Source organism: Schistocerca piceifrons, chromosome 5, assembly GCF_021461385.2.
Source record: "Schistocerca piceifrons isolate TAMUIC-IGC-003096 chromosome 5, iqSchPice1.1, whole genome shotgun sequence".
Lineage (NCBI taxonomy): Eukaryota > Metazoa > Arthropoda > Insecta > Orthoptera > Acrididae > Schistocerca > Schistocerca piceifrons.
The window spans coordinates 711,997,571-712,017,172 of NC_060142.1; the positions used below are offsets into that span (position 1 = coordinate 711,997,571).

General features: G+C 41.7%; 1 protein-coding gene across 1 annotated transcript in view; it reads right to left on the bottom strand.

Annotated features, from left to right (window-relative positions):
- Positions 1 to 6,762: 6,762 nt before the first annotated feature.
- Positions 6,763 to 19,602, bottom strand: part of LOC124799216 — a 346,089-nt gene continuing 333,249 nt past the window's right edge. Inside the window, exons 8-9 of the mRNA XM_047262752.1 lie at positions 9,703 to 9,742; positions 6,763 to 8,506 (exon numbers count right to left, since the gene is read on the bottom strand). Coding sequence (XP_047118708.1) covers positions 9,703 to 9,742 — 40 coding nt within the window. The 3' untranslated portion in view covers positions 6,763 to 8,506. The remainder of the gene's footprint in view (positions 8,507 to 9,702; positions 9,743 to 19,602) is intronic.

The following is a 19,602-nucleotide window of genomic DNA, read 5'->3' on the forward strand; positions in this document are numbered from 1 at the left end:
TGAATATTGTCACTGCATCTAAGACTCCAAAATGCAGTGTACTAATTGACACAAATACTGTCTTGGGAATTCTGGCCCAGATTATGCTGTTGATGGACTCTTTAGGTTTCTGGATGCAGCCAGGGACTTATTTCTTCAGTAGTCTTACAGCTGACAGAAATCTGAAAGTACCTTTCAAGACCTCCACTGTGCCAAAGGGTGCAGCTGGTTTGTGAATGTATTTCTCACCACTTCGCTGTGCTGTGTTGTATTGGCACCACGATTACTTCCTGGAGGACATAGGCTATGAAATGGTTTATCGTGTGTTGCAGAGGAGTGAAACAATGTTGCCCATACAGCTTTTCTGATATACTCTATGCTACTAACATTTTGCCCGATGGCCATTCGATAGTAATTTTGAATTTTATCTATGACAGATACTGTGAGTCTATTATTTCCATCTAATCCTCTACCTCCTTCCAGTTTGTTTCCCTTGTATGCACTTTCCAGTCGGAGCCATTCGCTTTTGTACATGACTTACCCACTCTTGTTTAGCGACAGTTGCGTTTTCTCCAACAGCTTCTCTTCCTCAGTTGCTTTGTAAGCATTTGAATCCTTATCTCCTAAATAATTGACGAATCTTACCTTCTTGAACTGTTCAGATTCTTGGAAAGTGGTTACACCCATACAGTGTTTTGTTTAAATGAATGAATAAACCAGTAATGAGGCAATAATGTACATGCATTATGTATTATTGGAAATGGGAAATTCTGTAGATTAAAATTAATGAAAAATACAAGAATTGAAAATTTCAATCTTTAAAGTGGTACTAAGCCTCTTAAGCGTGTTTCTCGTACTATGACTTGGATCCACTTATTCAAGTTACTGAGAGCATGTAAACAGTCGGCGTAGCACCGTGGATTTCCCAACGCGTCTACGAGGAACTGTCTGCCAGCAGCAGCCATGTTCCAAGACTTAAGGAATGTTATCATAAAAACATCCTAATCAACAAGATATTTCAAATAAAAAAAGTTGTTAGTCTGCCATACTTTTTGGTCTTTGTCAAACGATGTGCTATATGTGTGTCTCTCCCTGAAATTTCTGTCTTATACAGAATTGTAGAACTGAGAATGATAGTCGTAAAATAAATTTTTAAAATTATGGGGACCGGGGACGAGTATGACGCCTTCGAGTGACAAGAGGTTTCAAACCCGAAACGAGTGGCTCCTGTCTATGATTCATTTAGTTAGCTACCGAGCGAACCTGATAAGGGAACTGCATGCAGTGGACATTTGGAGTCGAGTATCTCGCAAAAGGCAGCGGCACATAGAGCTATGTACTTGTAGTAGATCGGACAACACTAAGAGTTGGCGGTAACTGACCGGAGGCGTCTAGTGTGGCTAAAACGGGCGCTACACTTGTCTCGTTTTCAAATGACTCAACGTGTAGAGTGCACCGTCGGCACAATGAGACGTTTAAGCCGCAGTGTGCTGAGGGTACAGTTCAGGCCGCAGGTGATGTCGTGATGTTTTGGATGTGTTTCCGTACATTGTCTTGGCCCCATTCATTCACGTTACTGTGAACATGTATCGGGATGTTTATTCCAGCATTTTCGGTGACAGCGTTTAGCTCTTCCTTCTACACCTTCGCGATGAGTATTTAGTAGGCAAGCCGCCTTCCGAGATGAGACAACATCTGTACTCACAAGACTCCACACAGACGTTTCGGTTTGACAAACAATCAGGCAACCTACCGCACTTCGACTGGTCAGCTAAATCACTCGATATTAACGTCCGGGAGTATTTGGAACAACCTCGGAAGTTTCGTAGTTCTATGGATCTAACCATCAATCAGTGAGTTCGGCTGCCTACGAGACACCTGAAGAAATCCATGAGCCTTCATCCTCGATAAACTGAGACCACAATCTGAATGAGTCGGTCTGATTGGCTGATGCATCAGCGCTGCCTGTCCTGTGTGTCTACAAGGAACAGTGTATCACTCGCAGTCATGTACCACGGCTCAAGAATAGTTGCAGTAAAAGATTTTAATCCACAGGGACCCGAGACGAATGTCACGCCTCTTCAGTGACAATAGGCTTCAAACACGACAGTAACTGCTGCTGTCAGAGAGTGCAGACTCATCTCAAACAGTTTCCGAGCAAATACTGCGAAGGGAACTGCGTGCAGTGGACATTTGGTCACGTAACACATGAAACTACACATCTTCATTTGACCAGACGACACTGGTCACGTCTAGAGGTTCGGAGAGTGGCGATGCTGTCTGTTTTCAAGCGATGCGAGACGTCGAGTGCAGCGACAGCCGTACGAGGCGGCTCACCCGCTGTGTGTGGAAGGTGATATTCAGCGCGGAGTTTGCTCTCTGATGTTGTGCAGCTATCATGTCAACGTGAACATGTACGAGGATGTTTATTTGAACATTATCGGTGACCAAAAGTTGCCTTTTCTTTTACTTCTTCACGATGAACATGCTGTAAAATTTCTGTTCGCAGGTCCGGTGTGATTATTACCTAACAGACAGGAAAGATTGCTTTCGAGTTACATTGTTTCTGAGGAGTCCTAGTGATAATGTGTGCCTGTGCGTTTAGTATAGTGCAGTGCAAAAGGTAGTTTGCAGTTGCACCTAAATTTATATCTGTAGTCCAAAAGCCACCTTTAGGTGTGTAGTGGAGCGTACTTTGTGTGCCACTGTCCTCCCCCGATTTCCTGTTCCAGTCGCCAGGGGGTTCACAGGAGAACGTTTGCTGGTATGTCTCCGTGTGGGACAGAATCTCTCTGATTTTGTCTTAGTTGTCTTTTCGCGAAAGAAACGTAGAAGGAAGCAATATATTGGTTGTCTCTTCTAGGAGCATGGGCTCTCAGAGCTTTTGCAGAAGACCATTCCGCGATGCAGAGCGCCTCTCTCGCAGCGTGTGCCACTGGAAATGGCTGACCAGCTTCGTGTCGCTTTCGCGCTTACTAAATGAACCTGTAACCTATTAAGCTCCTCTTCTTTGGACCATCTATATCAGTCCTATCTGGTACAGGTCCCACACTGGCGAACAGTATTCAGGTAGTGGTCAGACGATTGTTTCGCAAGCTACTTTCTTTCCTGATGAACTATACTTCCTGAGAGTTCTTCCGATGAATCTCAGTGTGACATTAATAGTTACTCGCGTTTAATTTTAAGTGGTTCAAATAATCAAATTCATGTGAATTTCTAAGCGACCAAACTGCTGAGGTCATCGGTCCCTAGACTTACACACCACTTAAACTAACTTATGCTAAGAACAACACACACACACCCATGCCCGAGGGAGGACTCGAACCTCCGGCGGGAGTGTTTTTTTTTTTTTTTTTTTTTTTTTTGTCATTGCACTTCAAACCACTCCGTATGCATCCTCCCAGATATTGTATGGAACATATCGCTTCCAGCAATTGTTCTGAAATCGTGTAATTATAAAATGAAATTTGTTTCTCTCTATGTATTTGCGATACATTATGTTTGTTGACGTTGAAAACAGTTACATTCCAGCACCAAGCGACAATCCACTGCAGGTTTTGCTGCATTTCGCTACACTTTCCTAGCGCTGCGCCTTTTCTGTATACAACAGTACCATCCGTGAAAAGCCTCATCGAACTTCCGACTTTATCTATGAGGTCATATACGTATGAGAGAGAGAGAGAGAGACAAACAGATAGAGTGTTAAAATTACACTGAGAGGACATAAGCCATGGGATACGTCCTAATATCATGTCGGACCTTCTTCTTCCCAGCGGAGTGCAGCTACTCGACGTGGCATGCACTGGACAAATCGTTGGAAGCCCCTTGCAGAGATATTGAGCCACCCTGCCTCTAAAGCCATCCATAATTGCGAAAGTGTTGCCGATGGAGGATGTTGTACGTGAACTGACTTCCAGATTACGTCCTATAAAAGTCCGAACGTTTATAGGACGTAATCCGGAGGTCAGTTCATGGAATCCAAGTCGGGCGATTTGGATGGCCGTATCATTCGCTCGAATACTCCAGAATGTTCAAATAAGGCGCATTGTCACGCATAAAAATTCTATGGTTGTCTGGGATCATGAAGTCCATGAACTGCTGAAAATGGTTTCCAAGTAGCTGAACATAAGTATTTCCAGTCAATGATCGGTTCAGTTGTGTCAGAGGACCCAGCCATTCCACAGACCGCACCGTTACGGAACCACCACCGGCTTGAACTACCTTGTTGACAATCTGGGTCCATGATTTTGGGGGTGTCTACGCCACATTCGAACGCTACTGTCAGCTTTTACCAGCTGAAATCGGGACTCATTTGACCAGGCCTTGGTTTTCCAGTCCTCCAGCGTCCCAGGGCAGGCGCTGCAGGGGATGCAGTGCTGTTAGCAGGGGCACTCGCCTCGGTCGTCTGCTGCCACTGCCCCTTCTCGGCACTGTCCTAACAGATAGGTTCGCCGTACGTCTCACACTGATTTCTGCGGTTGTTTCACACAGTACTTCTTGTCTCTTAGTACTGACAAATCTAAGCAAACGCCGCTACCCTCGGTCGTTAATTGGAGACTGTAGGCGGATGCATTGTCTATGGTATTCTCGGCACACTTTTGACACTGTGGACTCGGACAGTCCCATGCGTATATCTCCAAGCTCAAGTTCTATTAATTCCGTCGTGCCGCCATAATCGTGCCGGAAACCTTTTCATATAAATCACCTGACCACAAACGATAGCTCCACCAACGCACTGCCATTTTATACATTGTGTATGCAATGCTGTCGCCATGTGTATATGTACGTATCGCTATCACATGTCTTTTCAGTGTGAAGGTCCTATAACACTCCAAAGTTACTTTTATGTCTGAAGACTACTCTCCGTTCTGAATGGCATGCTGTTCTCTGTTTGCAAGAAATTCTTCAGTCCAGTTATAAAGTTGGTCTCATATTCCGTACGCTCTTTTTTTATTCATCAGACGGCAGTACAGAACCGTATCTCACACCTTCCGGAAGTCATGGAATACGGCGCCTACCTGGACCCTTACATCTATCGCTTTCAATGTCTCGTGGACGAAAGGAGCAAGCTGGTGTTTGCATGATTCTTTTTTTTCGGAACCCATGTCGATTCCTACATATGACATTTTCAACCTCTAGAAACATCATAACACACGAGTATAAAACTTGTTTCAAAATTCTACAATGGATCGACGTCACAGATATAGGCGAGTAATTTTGTGCGTCTGCTCGATGAAATTTCTGGCATACGGAAATGTTCTGTGCTTTCTTCCAAAAATTTGCGACACTTCGCTCCTCTAGAAACCTGCGATACACTCCCGCTACAAAAGCGCAGAGTTAGTTCGCATGCTTTGTATAGATTCGAACTGGTGCCCCGTCAGGTACCGGCCCAAGTGGCCGTGCGGTTCTAGGCGCTGCAGTCTGGAACCGCGAGACCGCTACGGTCGGAGGTTCGAATCCTGCCTCGGGCATGGATGTGTGTGATGTCCTTAGGTTAGTTAGGTTTAATTAATTCTAAGTTCTAGGGGACTAATGACCTCAGAAGTTGAGTTCCATAGTGTTCAGAGCCATTTGAACCATTTGAACCCCGTCAGGTCCAGTGGCCTTTCCTCTGTACAGCGGTTTCCGTTGTTTTTTTTTGTTTTTTTTTTTGTTTTTATTCCTTGTTCACGTACTGCTATTCTGTCGTTCGTGTGACAATTTAAAGTTCAGCCTTCCACCGTGAACCAGTGTAGAAAAAGACGTTTAGTATTTCGGATTTTCTGTGACATCCTCTGTTGCAGTCATAGAGTGCCTGGACGGATGGCATTTATTCGTTTACTGATTTAATATAAAACCAAAATTTCTTAGGATATTCTGTCAGACACGACGGTAACTCCGAACATTACACAGGGTCGTGTGTACTGGCACAGACTTCCTTGCATCACAAGGAACGTTATCTCGCAAACTGGAAAGCTGAAAGGGGAAGTACTTTAAGAAAGACGAATATCCCTTATTCCCTTACATATCACTCACGTAGGGGATATGAACATAAAATTAGGCACACACATAAGTAATCATTTTCCAGTTCCCCGTTCCATTCGCGAATGTAATGTAGAAATCGAACATACTCGGTGTTCTGGTTAGAGTCCAGATATTGTGTCATTGACGTGGTACGGCGAGGCGAAAAGTAGGCCCAACTCTGTGTATAATGTCAACTGTATCACCACAGTAGTGTATACACCTTCATGATTTAGTGTGATTTTGATTTTAGTGTGTCGACTGTGGCGGTAGAATTGTAACCCTTCAGTTTTGTTGCCTCCATGACGCCGGGCACTGATAACTTCGGGTGTAAATTACTTTTCTTCGGAGCACCCATGCTATTCCCACAGTAATTTTCCACTCAGCTGCGTCTGTTGTTGTCTTTATTTGCAATCGAATTCGAAGACTTTTATGGCTGCATCTTCTCTACTTAGGCACTGCTTTCGAAAAGAAATAAACCCGCAAGTATATTTTGTTGCTGTGATACAGCACTGTTCAAATTAGTATTATATCTTTCATATAAGAATTTATTGTAACATCGAACTCTTGCTACAAACCTTTATCAGTAATTTTCCGCTACATATAGACGGCATACTTCAGCAGCGTCTGAAACCAGTAGCGTTATGATGAGAGTGTCTCACTTTATTAGGTCTAGATTTTGTTGGGATTATGATACTTACTGTTTTTGATGCCGTCTTTTTCTTTTGGTGGCTTCTTCCCTACAACCAATTTGTTGTTTAGAAAAGAAACAAGTAAACGGAATGGTTTTGAACTTTTTTTTTACTAAATAAACATTTTGTAACGAACACACACGTACATTTCTTATTGGGCTAATGTGAATGGCAGTGCATTACATGCCAAACAGATCAATCAAACAATGGTTGCTTACAGTATGTGGTTGTGATATGCAAGTAAATGATATGGGTTTAGGGTTTCTTCTTTTAAAAAACCTTATACTCCGTACACACGACTCTACAGCCGAGTGAAACGTACCTTTATGAACGTACTTACATTCCAATGTTCTAATCGCTATCTTAATTAACAAAGCGCTAGTACAGTTAACGTCGACAAGGGTCCAACATATTTTTGCTTGTATAGTGTGCAGAAGCATAACCAACATTGATAACTAGCATTTTTTTTAATCCTCCAAGCGTGACTGCGCGTCGATATTTTAACAAACGATAGGAGTTGTTATGCACGATTTAAGAAGAAGCGAAGCACATCATGAAATGATCCTGCACACAGTATAAAAAGAGTACGAAACGTCTACCAGTACCAGACGCCCGCCTGTGTATAGAACGCACAGGGCACGCGCCACAAAGTAGTTGTTAATCCCTCGATTTGTTGGCTCTTATTAATCGACAAAATTTGTCCCACTATAATCTACTAATTGGCAAGCCAACGAACACCGGATTCCAGTTGGATGAGGATAACAAATCATCGTACAAACACAACGTCACATTCATGCTCTATGTTACACAAATAGGGCCTCCCCTAAGCAGACTCTAAGGAGGCCACTGCACAAACACAGCTGAACATAAGAACTTTATCAAAGAGTTTTTTTTTTCAAAACCGTTGTCATCAAAGTGTCAAAAATAAAGTCTCTATTACACAATAATACACAGGTAAAAAGGGTAAAGTGACTATGGAGAACCTTTATCCAGACAATGGGGACCACATAGGACATAATCTATTCCACGCCTTGGAAGTGCTTAGTCAGTAGAAAAATAACAAATTAAACGAGTGTGACTACGAGGTAATTTCTCTCAGCCAAAATAGTGGCGCGTTTGAGTACACCCAAATAACCCTTTTCCACCTGAAAAACATATTTTCCTGAATTTGACGGGTCGCACCCAACCCAGCAGACCTACCGCCTGGTTTCAAAATTTACTCCTTTATCAATTTGGGTAAATGTTGCTGTGAAAAACGCCACTAAGCAAGAATTATTGTAACTGCACACAGTAGTATGTACACAACAGCACAGAAGAAATACATCCCCAGAAGGAAGTAGAGGTACAAAAAAAAAAAAAAAAATCCCTGTTCGTATTGCCCCTAATTTGATCGAAAATGCTCCCAGTGATACCACAAAATGTTGGCCTCAGTTGCTACACCAATCCACCGCAGCTGCCGTGCTGTGAATAGGCACTTGAGTTGTCCCGATGGGCCGGTTTCTGGCTTGTTCCCGTTGACACGTGACAAAAGCCACCCTCGCTCTGGAAGGCGCCGCTCTTATTGTCCGTTGTTGCTGCTCCCTCTTCTCTTCTCCCCTCCTGCGTCGCGCTCTTCTCGTCTCGCTACTGTATTACAAAGAGACTTGTGTCCGGTCCCCAAGCTCCCCACGTGCGGGGACGTGGACCACAGCTATCACCACCTACGCCTACTGATTTGAGTCCATCTGTTGTTGGAAACTAGCAACTATCCGAGATAAAAGTTGCGTTGCCGGCTGGTAGAGGGTACCGCTAGCCAGTCGGACTTCACCCTGCAAGGCACTGGACCAGGCCTACCTCTGAAACAAACCAATGAGCACGTTCAGTAAGGAAGCGGTTTCATCTATTCGAAAAGTTTTGCCAGTAAAGCAATAGATAGCCACATTTCTTTATGATAGGAAAAAGAGGAAGAAAAAAACAAAAAGGTGGCATTCTTAAGCAACAGACACAGACTGTTACAATAAGGACTTTGTATGAAATCTGACTTGGAGCCCGCGGTCTGTTTTAAAAATTCCTTTTTCGTTCAGGACTGTCTTGATCACATTTGGTGGGCTTATAACGGTTATTGATTTCCGCTCCTGTGAGTCGTCTTCATAACCAGTAATTTTTTAGGAAAGTAACACTTCAAGTGGTCATCTAGCGCTCATTCTAGTCACTTAAAATGAACTCAGTCAACACTTCTCTGCTGAATTGATTTTAAGAGACGAAGGTGGACGCTAGACCACTGCTTGACGTTTTACTGTCTTAACAAGGTACTGGTTTTCATAAAGAATCATAAGGTTCGATACCAGTCCTTAATCTTATTAAACAAAATCGAAGCAATTGTGAATATAAAAACATAGGGCCATTCTAATATTCACAAGCATAAAGAAACTTCTCCAGATTGTTCCCAGAACCTGTTCCATTGTCATTTCACTGCACTTTTTCACCACAGTAAAATATACGCTGTTACAACATGCGTGAATTTGATAACTTTAAAAATAGAGCCATTTAATCTTGCGAATTGCAAAATTAGAAAACACTCAAATTTGAAGCCCTCATTCTCAACAATACGGTATACAACCGCACAAAAGTTAAAAGTTCTAGAATTTCACACAGATTTGCGGCTGGAAACTGCCTCCACGTTGTTTCCACTTCTTTGTTCTCTTTTCGTGGAAGAGCTCGCTTCAAGAACAAATGTTTTCCTCTTCTGTCTGACGATGCCGCCAAAGGGTTAAGTAGGAAGAACTCAAGGGCAGGGTGTGAAATGTTGGGGGAAATATTCCGATATAATATAGAAATCGTATGTACCACTATCTATTTATTAAGGAAATGGAAGTTTTACTTTTAAATGGCACTTCAGTTCATGCTGAAAATTTTCTTACTGCATAGCACTATTTTACATCAGTAAAATTAATGCCCCAACTTATTAGGAACTGTGAAAGACAAAAATGTAAATACTAACTTCATGCGTATGGCGACAGCCGAATCAAGAACTTCCGTATGGTATACGTACCTAAACGAACCATTCGTCCTTCTGACTGGAGGAAATGTCGCTGAAAGGAAAGGAGAAAGGTTGATTTAATAGTCACATAGATTATATATGATTGTACATCTAAAGTAATAATATTACGTTGTGCAGCCGTCGAAATAACTGAAATCAATGGCTTGTGTGTGAAATCTTATGGGACTTAATTGCTAAGGTCATCAGTCCCTAAGCTTGCACACTACTTAACCTAAATTATCCTAAGGACAAACACACACACACCCATGCCCGAGGGAGGCCTCGAACCTCCGCCGGAACCAGCCGCACAAAATCAATGGCTTAAATCACAATCAAAGAAGAGTACATAGCACATGCCCTCTCAACGCTAACAAAATATTGAGATGCACAGTTAAGGCAACTATTAAAATAGGTCTACTGAGAACACTGAAAACAGCACAGCATTGTTGAAATGTGCGACACCGCCTGGATTTTCATTTCTCACTTGTGAATCTAAGTACATCAGGTTGTCTGCCTTGCGGATTTTAATCGATCCTCATATTGTAACGCCTATATACCATTACTCGTGCCCCCACTTTTTTCTCATGTGGGCCCCATATTCCTTGCAAATTTTCCTGTTTTGAACTGCTGTAAACTATAGACTTATCTGTTTGCCATGTGGGTTACAATGTAATGAAAACGAGCATAAATCAAAAATGTACTAGTGATTTGTTATCATTTAGAAAACTTAATAGCTGTTTAGCATCTATGTCACAAAACAAAAAACAAAAAAGTATTCTGTGCAGAGGAATACGGATAGGAAAAAGTGTAATAAAACAGATTTAAATTCGGAAGATAATGATCGGAGAAACGATTAAGTAATTGTTTCTTATTCGTAGAAGCACTCTTAGTAGCAAATAAATGTAACCAAAGAATGTTAGTTGACAATCTGAAACTTACAAACTCTTGTGCAGGTACCACTTTTTCTTCTCCAGTTCCAATGGAGTACTAGATATATGACTACTCTTCCACCTGTGGACGATTCACAATCATTCTCTTTCTCATACGGCCCAAAAGCAAAAAATTTGGTGTAACAATTGGTTCAAATGGCTCTGAGCACTATGGGACTTAACATCTGAGGTCATCACTCCCCTAGAACTGAGAACTACTTAAACCTAACTAACCTAAGGACATCACACACACCCATGCCCAAGGCAGGATTCGAACCTGCGACCGTGGCGGTCGCGAGGTTCCATACTGAAGCTCCTAGAACCGCTCGGCCACACCGGCCGCCGGTGTAACCAATAAAACAGTCTACGATCATGTATAGTTTTCCAAATTTCGGCGGCAAAACCTGACGAAAGAGGAACTGGTATCTTAGTGTCACGCTCTACACCCACCGACTATTGAATCAGTCTCAAGGAAGTCTATCTTAGTCAGCAAAAGTTTTGGCAAGACACTAATTCATTGGAGCGAAACTTCTAGAAATCTGACTTGGTAAAGAATTAACACACTGCAATATACAGTATTATCTTTACATTTATGAGGGCAGACGACCTCCATACACCCAAATAAACGAATGGTTTATGTGGCATGTTTAATTGCGGTTTATCTTTTTGAATAGTGAGCGACGAAACAGAGCGAAGGAAACGAACTTGGAAGAAAATAAGTTTGTTAACATAAGCTATAGTATGGTAAATTTATTGCAAGTATTGAACTTCTCAATGGGAGGAATTTTAGATTATGTGGCTCCTTAATTGTTCTAAAGCTTTCGATTGCAAGTAGAGAAATTAATTCTGTACCATTAATCGTATTACAATAAATGGTTTTAAAATAAAAGTGTTATTGCTTCTTATATACATTCACGTTTTAAGTAATACTCCATTAAAAGAATATTTTATTTACTTAAGCGACCGTACATTTCGTGTTTCTGCTTTATATCAACAGAAAATATACCCTAAAGGATATCACACACAGCCAAAAATATTAACTAACTCATTGTGAACTGAGTTCCATTTTATTTTTTAGATTCCTGAAGTCGATGGCACGTTCTGTCAGACTCGTCTTAGGTGTTGTCGTTGTAAGCGACAGCAAGTTAATCTTACTGTTCCGTGCAGCCCAGAAGTCTCCGGACAGCGCTCCGTAAAAGCAGCAAACGTCCTGCCCTCGACGAGGGAGAAAAGAGAAGTAGATAAAACTCAGATTGACTAAGGCTACTCTTTCAGAGGAACCACTCCGGCGTTCACTTTAAGCGATTTAAGGAAAACACGTAAAATACAAATCCGGATCGCCGGGCAAGGATTTGCACCGCCGATCCACACTAAGAATCCAGTGTCTCAGAACTGAGTCACTTCGTTTGCTAGTTTCATAATGTTTGATCTTGTAAAATAAACATTGTGTCTAAGAATTTCATTGTACGAACAGGTGTCGAAATGGGAACGTGTTAAAAAGGTAATCATCCATAGATGGTGCGGAAAGAGAGACATGTCTAGGTATGCAACCTGCCGTCGAACACGCAACAATTTGACAGAAGCTCTCGCTAGAATGTAATTATAATGTTCGCGGTACTCGTCGAAACGTCTTGGTATGTCAACACTTCACCTGGCTGTAAAGCCGAGGGCTTTTCATCAGTATACATTCATCAGTATACATTCACACACACAATAGCATGTCTGCTGTTGCCAGTGCCTTGTAGCGAGTGTGATGTCTAGTAAGCTCACCGAGCGAAATACGCTCTGCGACCAAAACAAACCAGAAAACAAGAAACGCTGATCATAGGGCTCGGTTACAAGCGGGGCGCATCATTGAAGTCAATGAGCCCCATGCAAAATACCTGCCTGGATCCAACACGCCAGTTGGACACAATTTGACACGATATACGATATCCCACAGGATTCTACCCAGAAAGTCTGTGAATAAATGCTGCTTGCGTAATGGCCAGAGTTGGACCAAGGCGTTATTGCCTTGCTGAGTTTCTGAGGATCTTTCTCTTGAATAAATCATCCAATATTTCTGAAATGGTAATCATTTGTTTGCCCGTACATGTACATCACCGATACTAATTTCCATCCCATTCGGATGAATCCTTCGTAATAGTCTATTTTGTCTGAGATTGTCGTATTGGTACCAGGCGGTCAACACAGCTTACGTATGTGACGGCATTATAAAGTGAGTGTGGCGGTCGGCTGTGTGGAACCAGCGAATGAAGTTGAGTCGATGTGGAGGCAAGACAGAATGGTAGAAAGGAAATATCATGTTTGGTCATGCCTGTGACCAAAACGAGAATGAAGTTCCTCTTGTTGGTGTAGCAACAAGGACTATCCAGCATGCCTATTAGGAGTGGTCCATCAGTCGCAAGCCATGCAACACGACGTAAGAACAGTGTTCGGGAAAATATCGTAACGGAAAGCTAGTTTAGAACAAAAAAAACTGTAGTTGGGCATTAGAAATTTTTAATCTTTGACACATGATGTATCTATTCCTGTAATTGTTTTCTTCTACAGGAAGTTAAAAACAAAATAACCTTAAAAAAAGACAGGGGTCTCGGACGAGAGCCACGCAATGTCAGTGATAAACGGTTTCAAACGCGAAAGGAAGTGCTGCTGTCAGTAAATGTAGGTCAGTTTCGGCCAGCTTAGGAGCAGGCATTGAGAAGAGAACTGCATGCACCTGACATTTAGAGTAGAATATCTTGCAAAAGGCCTTTGTTCACAGAGGCAGACAAACAGCTTCATATCTCCCACAGTCTAATCAACATAGAATCTGACACCGGCTGTCTGGAAGCCTCTTATGTGGACCGGAATTTCGCGAGGTTTTGGTGAGACGTTCACATTTCCGGAGGGTGCAGTGCAGCTCGGAGGTGATCTTGAGATGTTTTGTCACTCATTCAGTTTACTATGCTTATACCAGTATTCTCAGTGAGAAAGTATCACTCTTCGTCCTAAGTGTTCCTGATAAGAATATTGTGGACAGAGCCGTCATGTAAGAGATCAACACCCGTCTTCAGAAGACCACAGGCGCGCGCACACGTACACACAGGTTCCGAGTGTGTCGAAAACTCAGAAACATTATCGTTTTTCGACTGGTGTACAAAATCACGCGACTTTAATCCCATAGAAAATGTCTGAGACTATTCGAACAGTGGACAAAACGTGGTAGCTGATGACACTTGAGGACCACTTTCCTCTGCGGGTTAACCCTAGCAATGCCGAGGCATTTCCCATAAAACATGTTCCAATTTGGGGGGTGGGGAACGTGGGGGAGCTACATTATCCCTAGCCTAAAAAATTAGAAGTTAAAATTCGTTAACTGTTTTTGGATTATATTAACAGTGTACTTTTTAAAGAGATACTGATGCGTAAGTGGGGTCCATAACCGGAAAATACCTTTTAGCACACTCTTATCAGTATCAGCTCACTTTCATTAACGTGTACTACCGGGTTTACGACCACCACAAAAAATTTAAAAATGCAAATATCGTGATTGTTCTTTACTTATATTCTCAATACACTTTTCAAACAGATAGTGATGTGTAAGTAAGCCCTCAAGCTGAAAATGCAGAGCACTACATTCGTAGTATATAGTAACATCCACTCCTGAGACTTAAATGTCCGGGTTAAGTTTTACTGAAAAATTCCTAACATAGAAGAGATATGATAGAAGAATTCTTCGAAAACAATAAATATTTTTTTTCAATATTTTAAAATGTAAAATAACTGACTACGTTACGGCGTAGAAACTGAATTATAATTTGAAGCAGAGAAAATAGCTGTTGCACAGAATTTACTGTCGTGACCGGTATCAGAAAACTACGTTGCCATTATCAGATCTTTTGCAATACACTTCACGTAAGATCTGGTGATGGCAACGTAGTTTTCTGATACCGGTCACGACAGTAAATTCTGTGCAACAGCGATCTTGGGTGCCTGAAGTTGCACTTCCGTGTCTACTTAATCTACATCGCCCCCTAACATAACAATGTAAGGCTTATAGGGCTAGACTACCTTCGAGCCCGCTGCTTCGCTCGCTTACATTGTGTGGCCCGCAGAGAGTTTATGGTTTTTGTTTTTAATTAATCGAATTTTTACGATGTTAACACACTGCAACGCTATCTAAGCTTTTCACGCTAATTATGGCCATATAGGCATAGACTTTTCTGAGTGTAATACTGACCAAAAAGTGATTCTGTTAGCAGGAGTCCAAATTTTTTGTTAATCATGCGTTTTGTTTTCTTGTGGAGATATTTCCATAGTAACTTTCATCCCATAACAAATATTTCTTTATATCTAACTGAGAAGTGAAATACTAATTTTCCTAAACTCAGATGTAAAATCTTTTTAATGTAACGAAAGAGTTCTTTTTTTTTCACTGAAACACTTTTTTTTTTAATTTCTAACCGCGAAGTAAAGTGCAGATTGTCACAGATGTAGCCTTAAAATCCTTTAGTAGTTAATTCTTCATTATTTATTTTCAAAAAAACTTTGATCGACGATTGTACCGCATAGTGGTTGAATTACCAAAAATGCTGAAACACGTACTTTTTTTTAATTTCCTGACTGAGAAACCAAATGCCCGTTCTCGTAATTCTAACTTCAAAATTTCCTTAATGAGGATATACTTTCAGACAGCCTTTCATCCCCTATTTCACTCTCTCAGGAGTGAAATTTCGGACAATCCCATCTTAAACGATACCTACAGTATAAGATCGACACCCTCTCCAAACTTCAACTACTTTTTTTTTTTTTTTTGTCATCAGTCTACTGAATGGTTTGATGTGGCCCGCCACGAATTCCTTTCCTGTGCTAACCTCTTCATCTCAGAGTAGCACTTGCAACCTACGTCCTCAATTATTTGCTTGACGTATTCCAATCTCTGTCTTCCTCTACAGTTTTTGCCCTCTACAGCTCCTTCTAGTACCATGGAAGTCATTCCCTCATGTATTAGCAGATGTCCTATCATCCTGTCCCTTCTCCTTATCAGTGTTTTCCACATATTCCTTTCCTCTCCGATTCTGCGTAGAACCTCCTCATTCCTTACCTTATCAGCCAACCTAATTTTCAACATTCGTCTATAGCACCACGTCTCAAATGCTTAGATTCTCTTCTGTTCCGGATTTCCCACAGTCCATGTTTCACTACCATACAATGCTGTACTCCAGACGTACATCCTCAGAAATTTCTGCCACAAATTAAGGGCGGTATTTGATATTAGTAGACTTCTCTTGGTCAGAAATGCCTTTTTTGCCATAGCGAGTCTGCTTTTGATGTCCTCCTTGCTCCGTCCGTCATTGGTTATTTTACTGCCTAGGTAGCAGAATTCCTTAACTTCATTGACTTCGTGACCATCAATCTTGATGTTAAGTTTCTCGCTGTTCTCATTTCTACTACTTCTCATTACCTTCATCTTTCTCCGATTTACTCTCAAACCATACTGCGTACTCATTAGACTGTTACCGAGCGGGGAGGCGCAGTGGTTAGATACTGGACTCGCATTCGGGAGGACGACGGTTCAATTCCGCGTCCGGCCATCCTGATTTAGGTTTTCCGTGATTTCCCTAAATCGCTCCAGGCAAATGCCGGGATGGTTCCTTTCAGAGGGCACGGCCGACTTCCTTCCCCGTCCTTCCCTAATCCGATGAAACCGATGACCTCGCTGTCTGGTCTCCTTCCCCAGACCAACCAACCAACCATTAGACTGTTCATTCCGTTCAGCAGATCATTTAATTCTTCTTCACTTTCACTCAGGATAGCAATGTTATCAGCGAATCGTATCATTGATATCCTTTCACCTTGTATTTTAATTCCACTCCTGAACCTTGCTTTTATTTCCATCATTGCTTCCTCGATGTACAGATTGAAGAGTAGGGGCGAAAGGCTACGGCCTTGTCTTACAGCCTTCTTAATACGAGCACTTCGTTCTTGATGGTCCACTCTTATTATTCCACCTTGGTTGTTGTACATATTGTATATGACCCGTCTCTCCCTATAGCTTACTCCTACTTTTTTCAGAATCTCGAACAGCTTGCACCATTTTATATTGTCGAACGCTTTTTCCAGGTCGACAAATCCTATGAAAGTGTCTTGATTTTTCTTTAGCCTTGCTTCCATTATTAGCCGTAACGTCAGAATTGCCTCTCTAGTCCCTTTACTTTTCCTAAAGCCAAACTGATCGTCACCTAGCGCATTCTCAATTTTCTTTTCCATTCTTCTGTATATTATTCTTGTAAGCAGCTTCGATGCATGAGCTGTTAAGCTGATTGTGCGATAATTCTCGCACTTGTCAGCTCTTGCCGTCTTCGGAATTGTGTGGATGATGCTCTTCCGAAAGTCAGATGGTATATCGCCAGACTCATATATTCTACACACCAACGTGAATAGTCGTTTTGTTGCCACTTCCCCTAATGATTTTAGAAATTCTGTTGGAATGTTATCTATCCCTTCTGCCTTATTTGACCGTAAGTTCTCCAAAGCTCTTTTAAATTCCGATTCTAATACTGGATCCCCTATATCTTCTAAATCGACTCCTGTTTCTTCTTCTATCACATCAGACAAATCTTCACCCTCATAGAGGCTTTCAATGTATTCTTTCCACCTATCTGCTCTCTCCTCTGCATTTAACAGCGGAATTCCCGTTGCACTCTTAATGTTACCACCGTTGCTTTTAATGTCACCAAAGGTTGTTTTGACTTTCCTGTATGCTGAGTCTGTCCTTCCGACAATCATATCTTTTTCGATGTCTTCACATTTTTCCTGCAGCCATTTCGTCTTAGCTACCCTGCACTTCCTATTTATTTCATTCCTCAGCGACTTGTATTTCTGTATTCCTGATTTTCCCGGAACATGTTTGTACTTCCTCCTTTCATCAATCAACTGAAGTATTTCTTCTGTTACCCATGGTGTCTTCGCAGGTACCTTCTTTGTACCTATATTTTTCTTCCCAACTTCTGTGATGGCCCTTTTTAAAGATGTCCATTCCTCTTCAACTGTACTGCCTACTGCACTATTCCTTATTGCTGTATCTATAGCGTAAGAGAACTTCAAACGTATCTCGTCATTCCTTAGTACTTCCGCATCCCACTTCCTTGCCTATTGATTCTTCCTGCCTACTCTTCATCACTACTATATTGTGATCTCAGTCTATATCTGCTCCTGAGTACGCCTTACAATCCAGTATCTGATTTCGGAATCTCTGTCTGACCATGATGTAATCTAATTGAAATCTTCCCGTATCTCCCGGCCTTTTCCAAGTATACCTCCTCCTCTTGTGATTCTTGAACAGGGTATTCGCTATTACTAGCTGAAACTTGTTACAGAACTCAATTAGTCTTTCTCCTGTTTCATTCCTTGTCCCAAGCTCATATTCTCCTGTAACCTTTTCTTCTACTCCTTCCCCTACAACTGCATTCCAGTCGCCCGTGACTATTAGATTTTCGTTCCCCCTTTACGTACTGCATTACCCTTTCGATATCCTCATACACTTTCTCCATCTGTTCATCTTCAGCTTGCGACGTCGACATGTATACCTGAACCATCGTTGTCGGTGTTGGTCTGCTGTCGATTCTGATTAGAACAACCTGGTCACTGAACTGTTCACAGTAACACACCCTCCGCCCTACCTTCCTATTCATAACGAATCCTACACCTGTTATACCATTTTCTGCTGCTGTTGATATTACCCGATAATCATCTGACCAGACATCCTTGTCTTCCTTCCACTTCACTTCACTGACCCCTACTATATCTAGATTGAGCCTTTGCATTTCCCTTTTCAGATTTTCTAGTTTCTAGCTTCTGATATTCCACGCCCCGACTTGTAGAACTTCATCCTTTCGTTGATTATTCAATCTTTTTCTCATAGTAACCTCCCCCTCGGCAGTCCCCTCCCGGAGATCCGAATGGGGGACTATTCCGGAATCTTTTGCCAATGGAGAGATCATCATGACACTTCTTCAAATACAGGCCACATGTCCTGTGGATACACGTTACGTGTCTTTAATGCAGTGGTTTCCATTGCCTTCTGCATCCTCATGTCGTTGATCATTGCTGATTCTTCCGCCTTTAGGGGCAATTTCCCATCCCTAGGACAAGAGAGTGCCCTGAACCTCTATCCGCTCCTCCGCCCTCTTTGACAATGCCGTTGGCAGAATGAGGCTGACTTCTTATACCGGAAGTCTTCGGCCGCCAATGCTGATTATTTATAAAAATTTAGGCAGTGGCGTGGATCGAACCCGGGACCAACGACGTTTTGATTATGAATCAAAGACGCTACCCCTAGACCACGGGTATATGTTCAACTACTAGTCACTCGTTAAAGTGAAAATAAGATCTTCTCTGGAACAACAGTAACGTTCCCATGCGTTTAAAATAACATAGTGTTACTTATTTATTTTTCGATACCTAAAGAATTAATTTAATGCAGTCAAACACTGTACAAATTAGTTAATAGAATCAAACATCAATCAATTTATAAACTGTTCTACAAAGACTCTAAAGTTTCAACTATTATTGCACTTAAGGAAATGAATTTACAAACCGTATGCAATGTTACGCTTACTTATTAGTGCAATTTAAAGACTGGTGACACTTTGTATTACATATCAGCTAGTTTTTGTGACAAGCACACCTATCTGTGGTACATTTAGACGTGCAGTCGCGTTTTCTGAAACCTTACCGAATACCAAGGAATTGTTTTATTGCTATTTGACATACATATACCTCTATATCTTTCGTTAAAAACCTCTCTTTGCGAAAATCGAATTCAGATTTGTCATAAAACTGTTTTAAACAGCCGACCCATTTTAGCACCAAGTTTATAAAAATCATAATAAGAACCGCAACTAAACTCGAACGGGCAACTATTTATGCTCTGTCTACGTTGGGTACTTTCATTTTCACAGTGATGCCATCGACATTTGGGTGCTTTGCATTAGATACT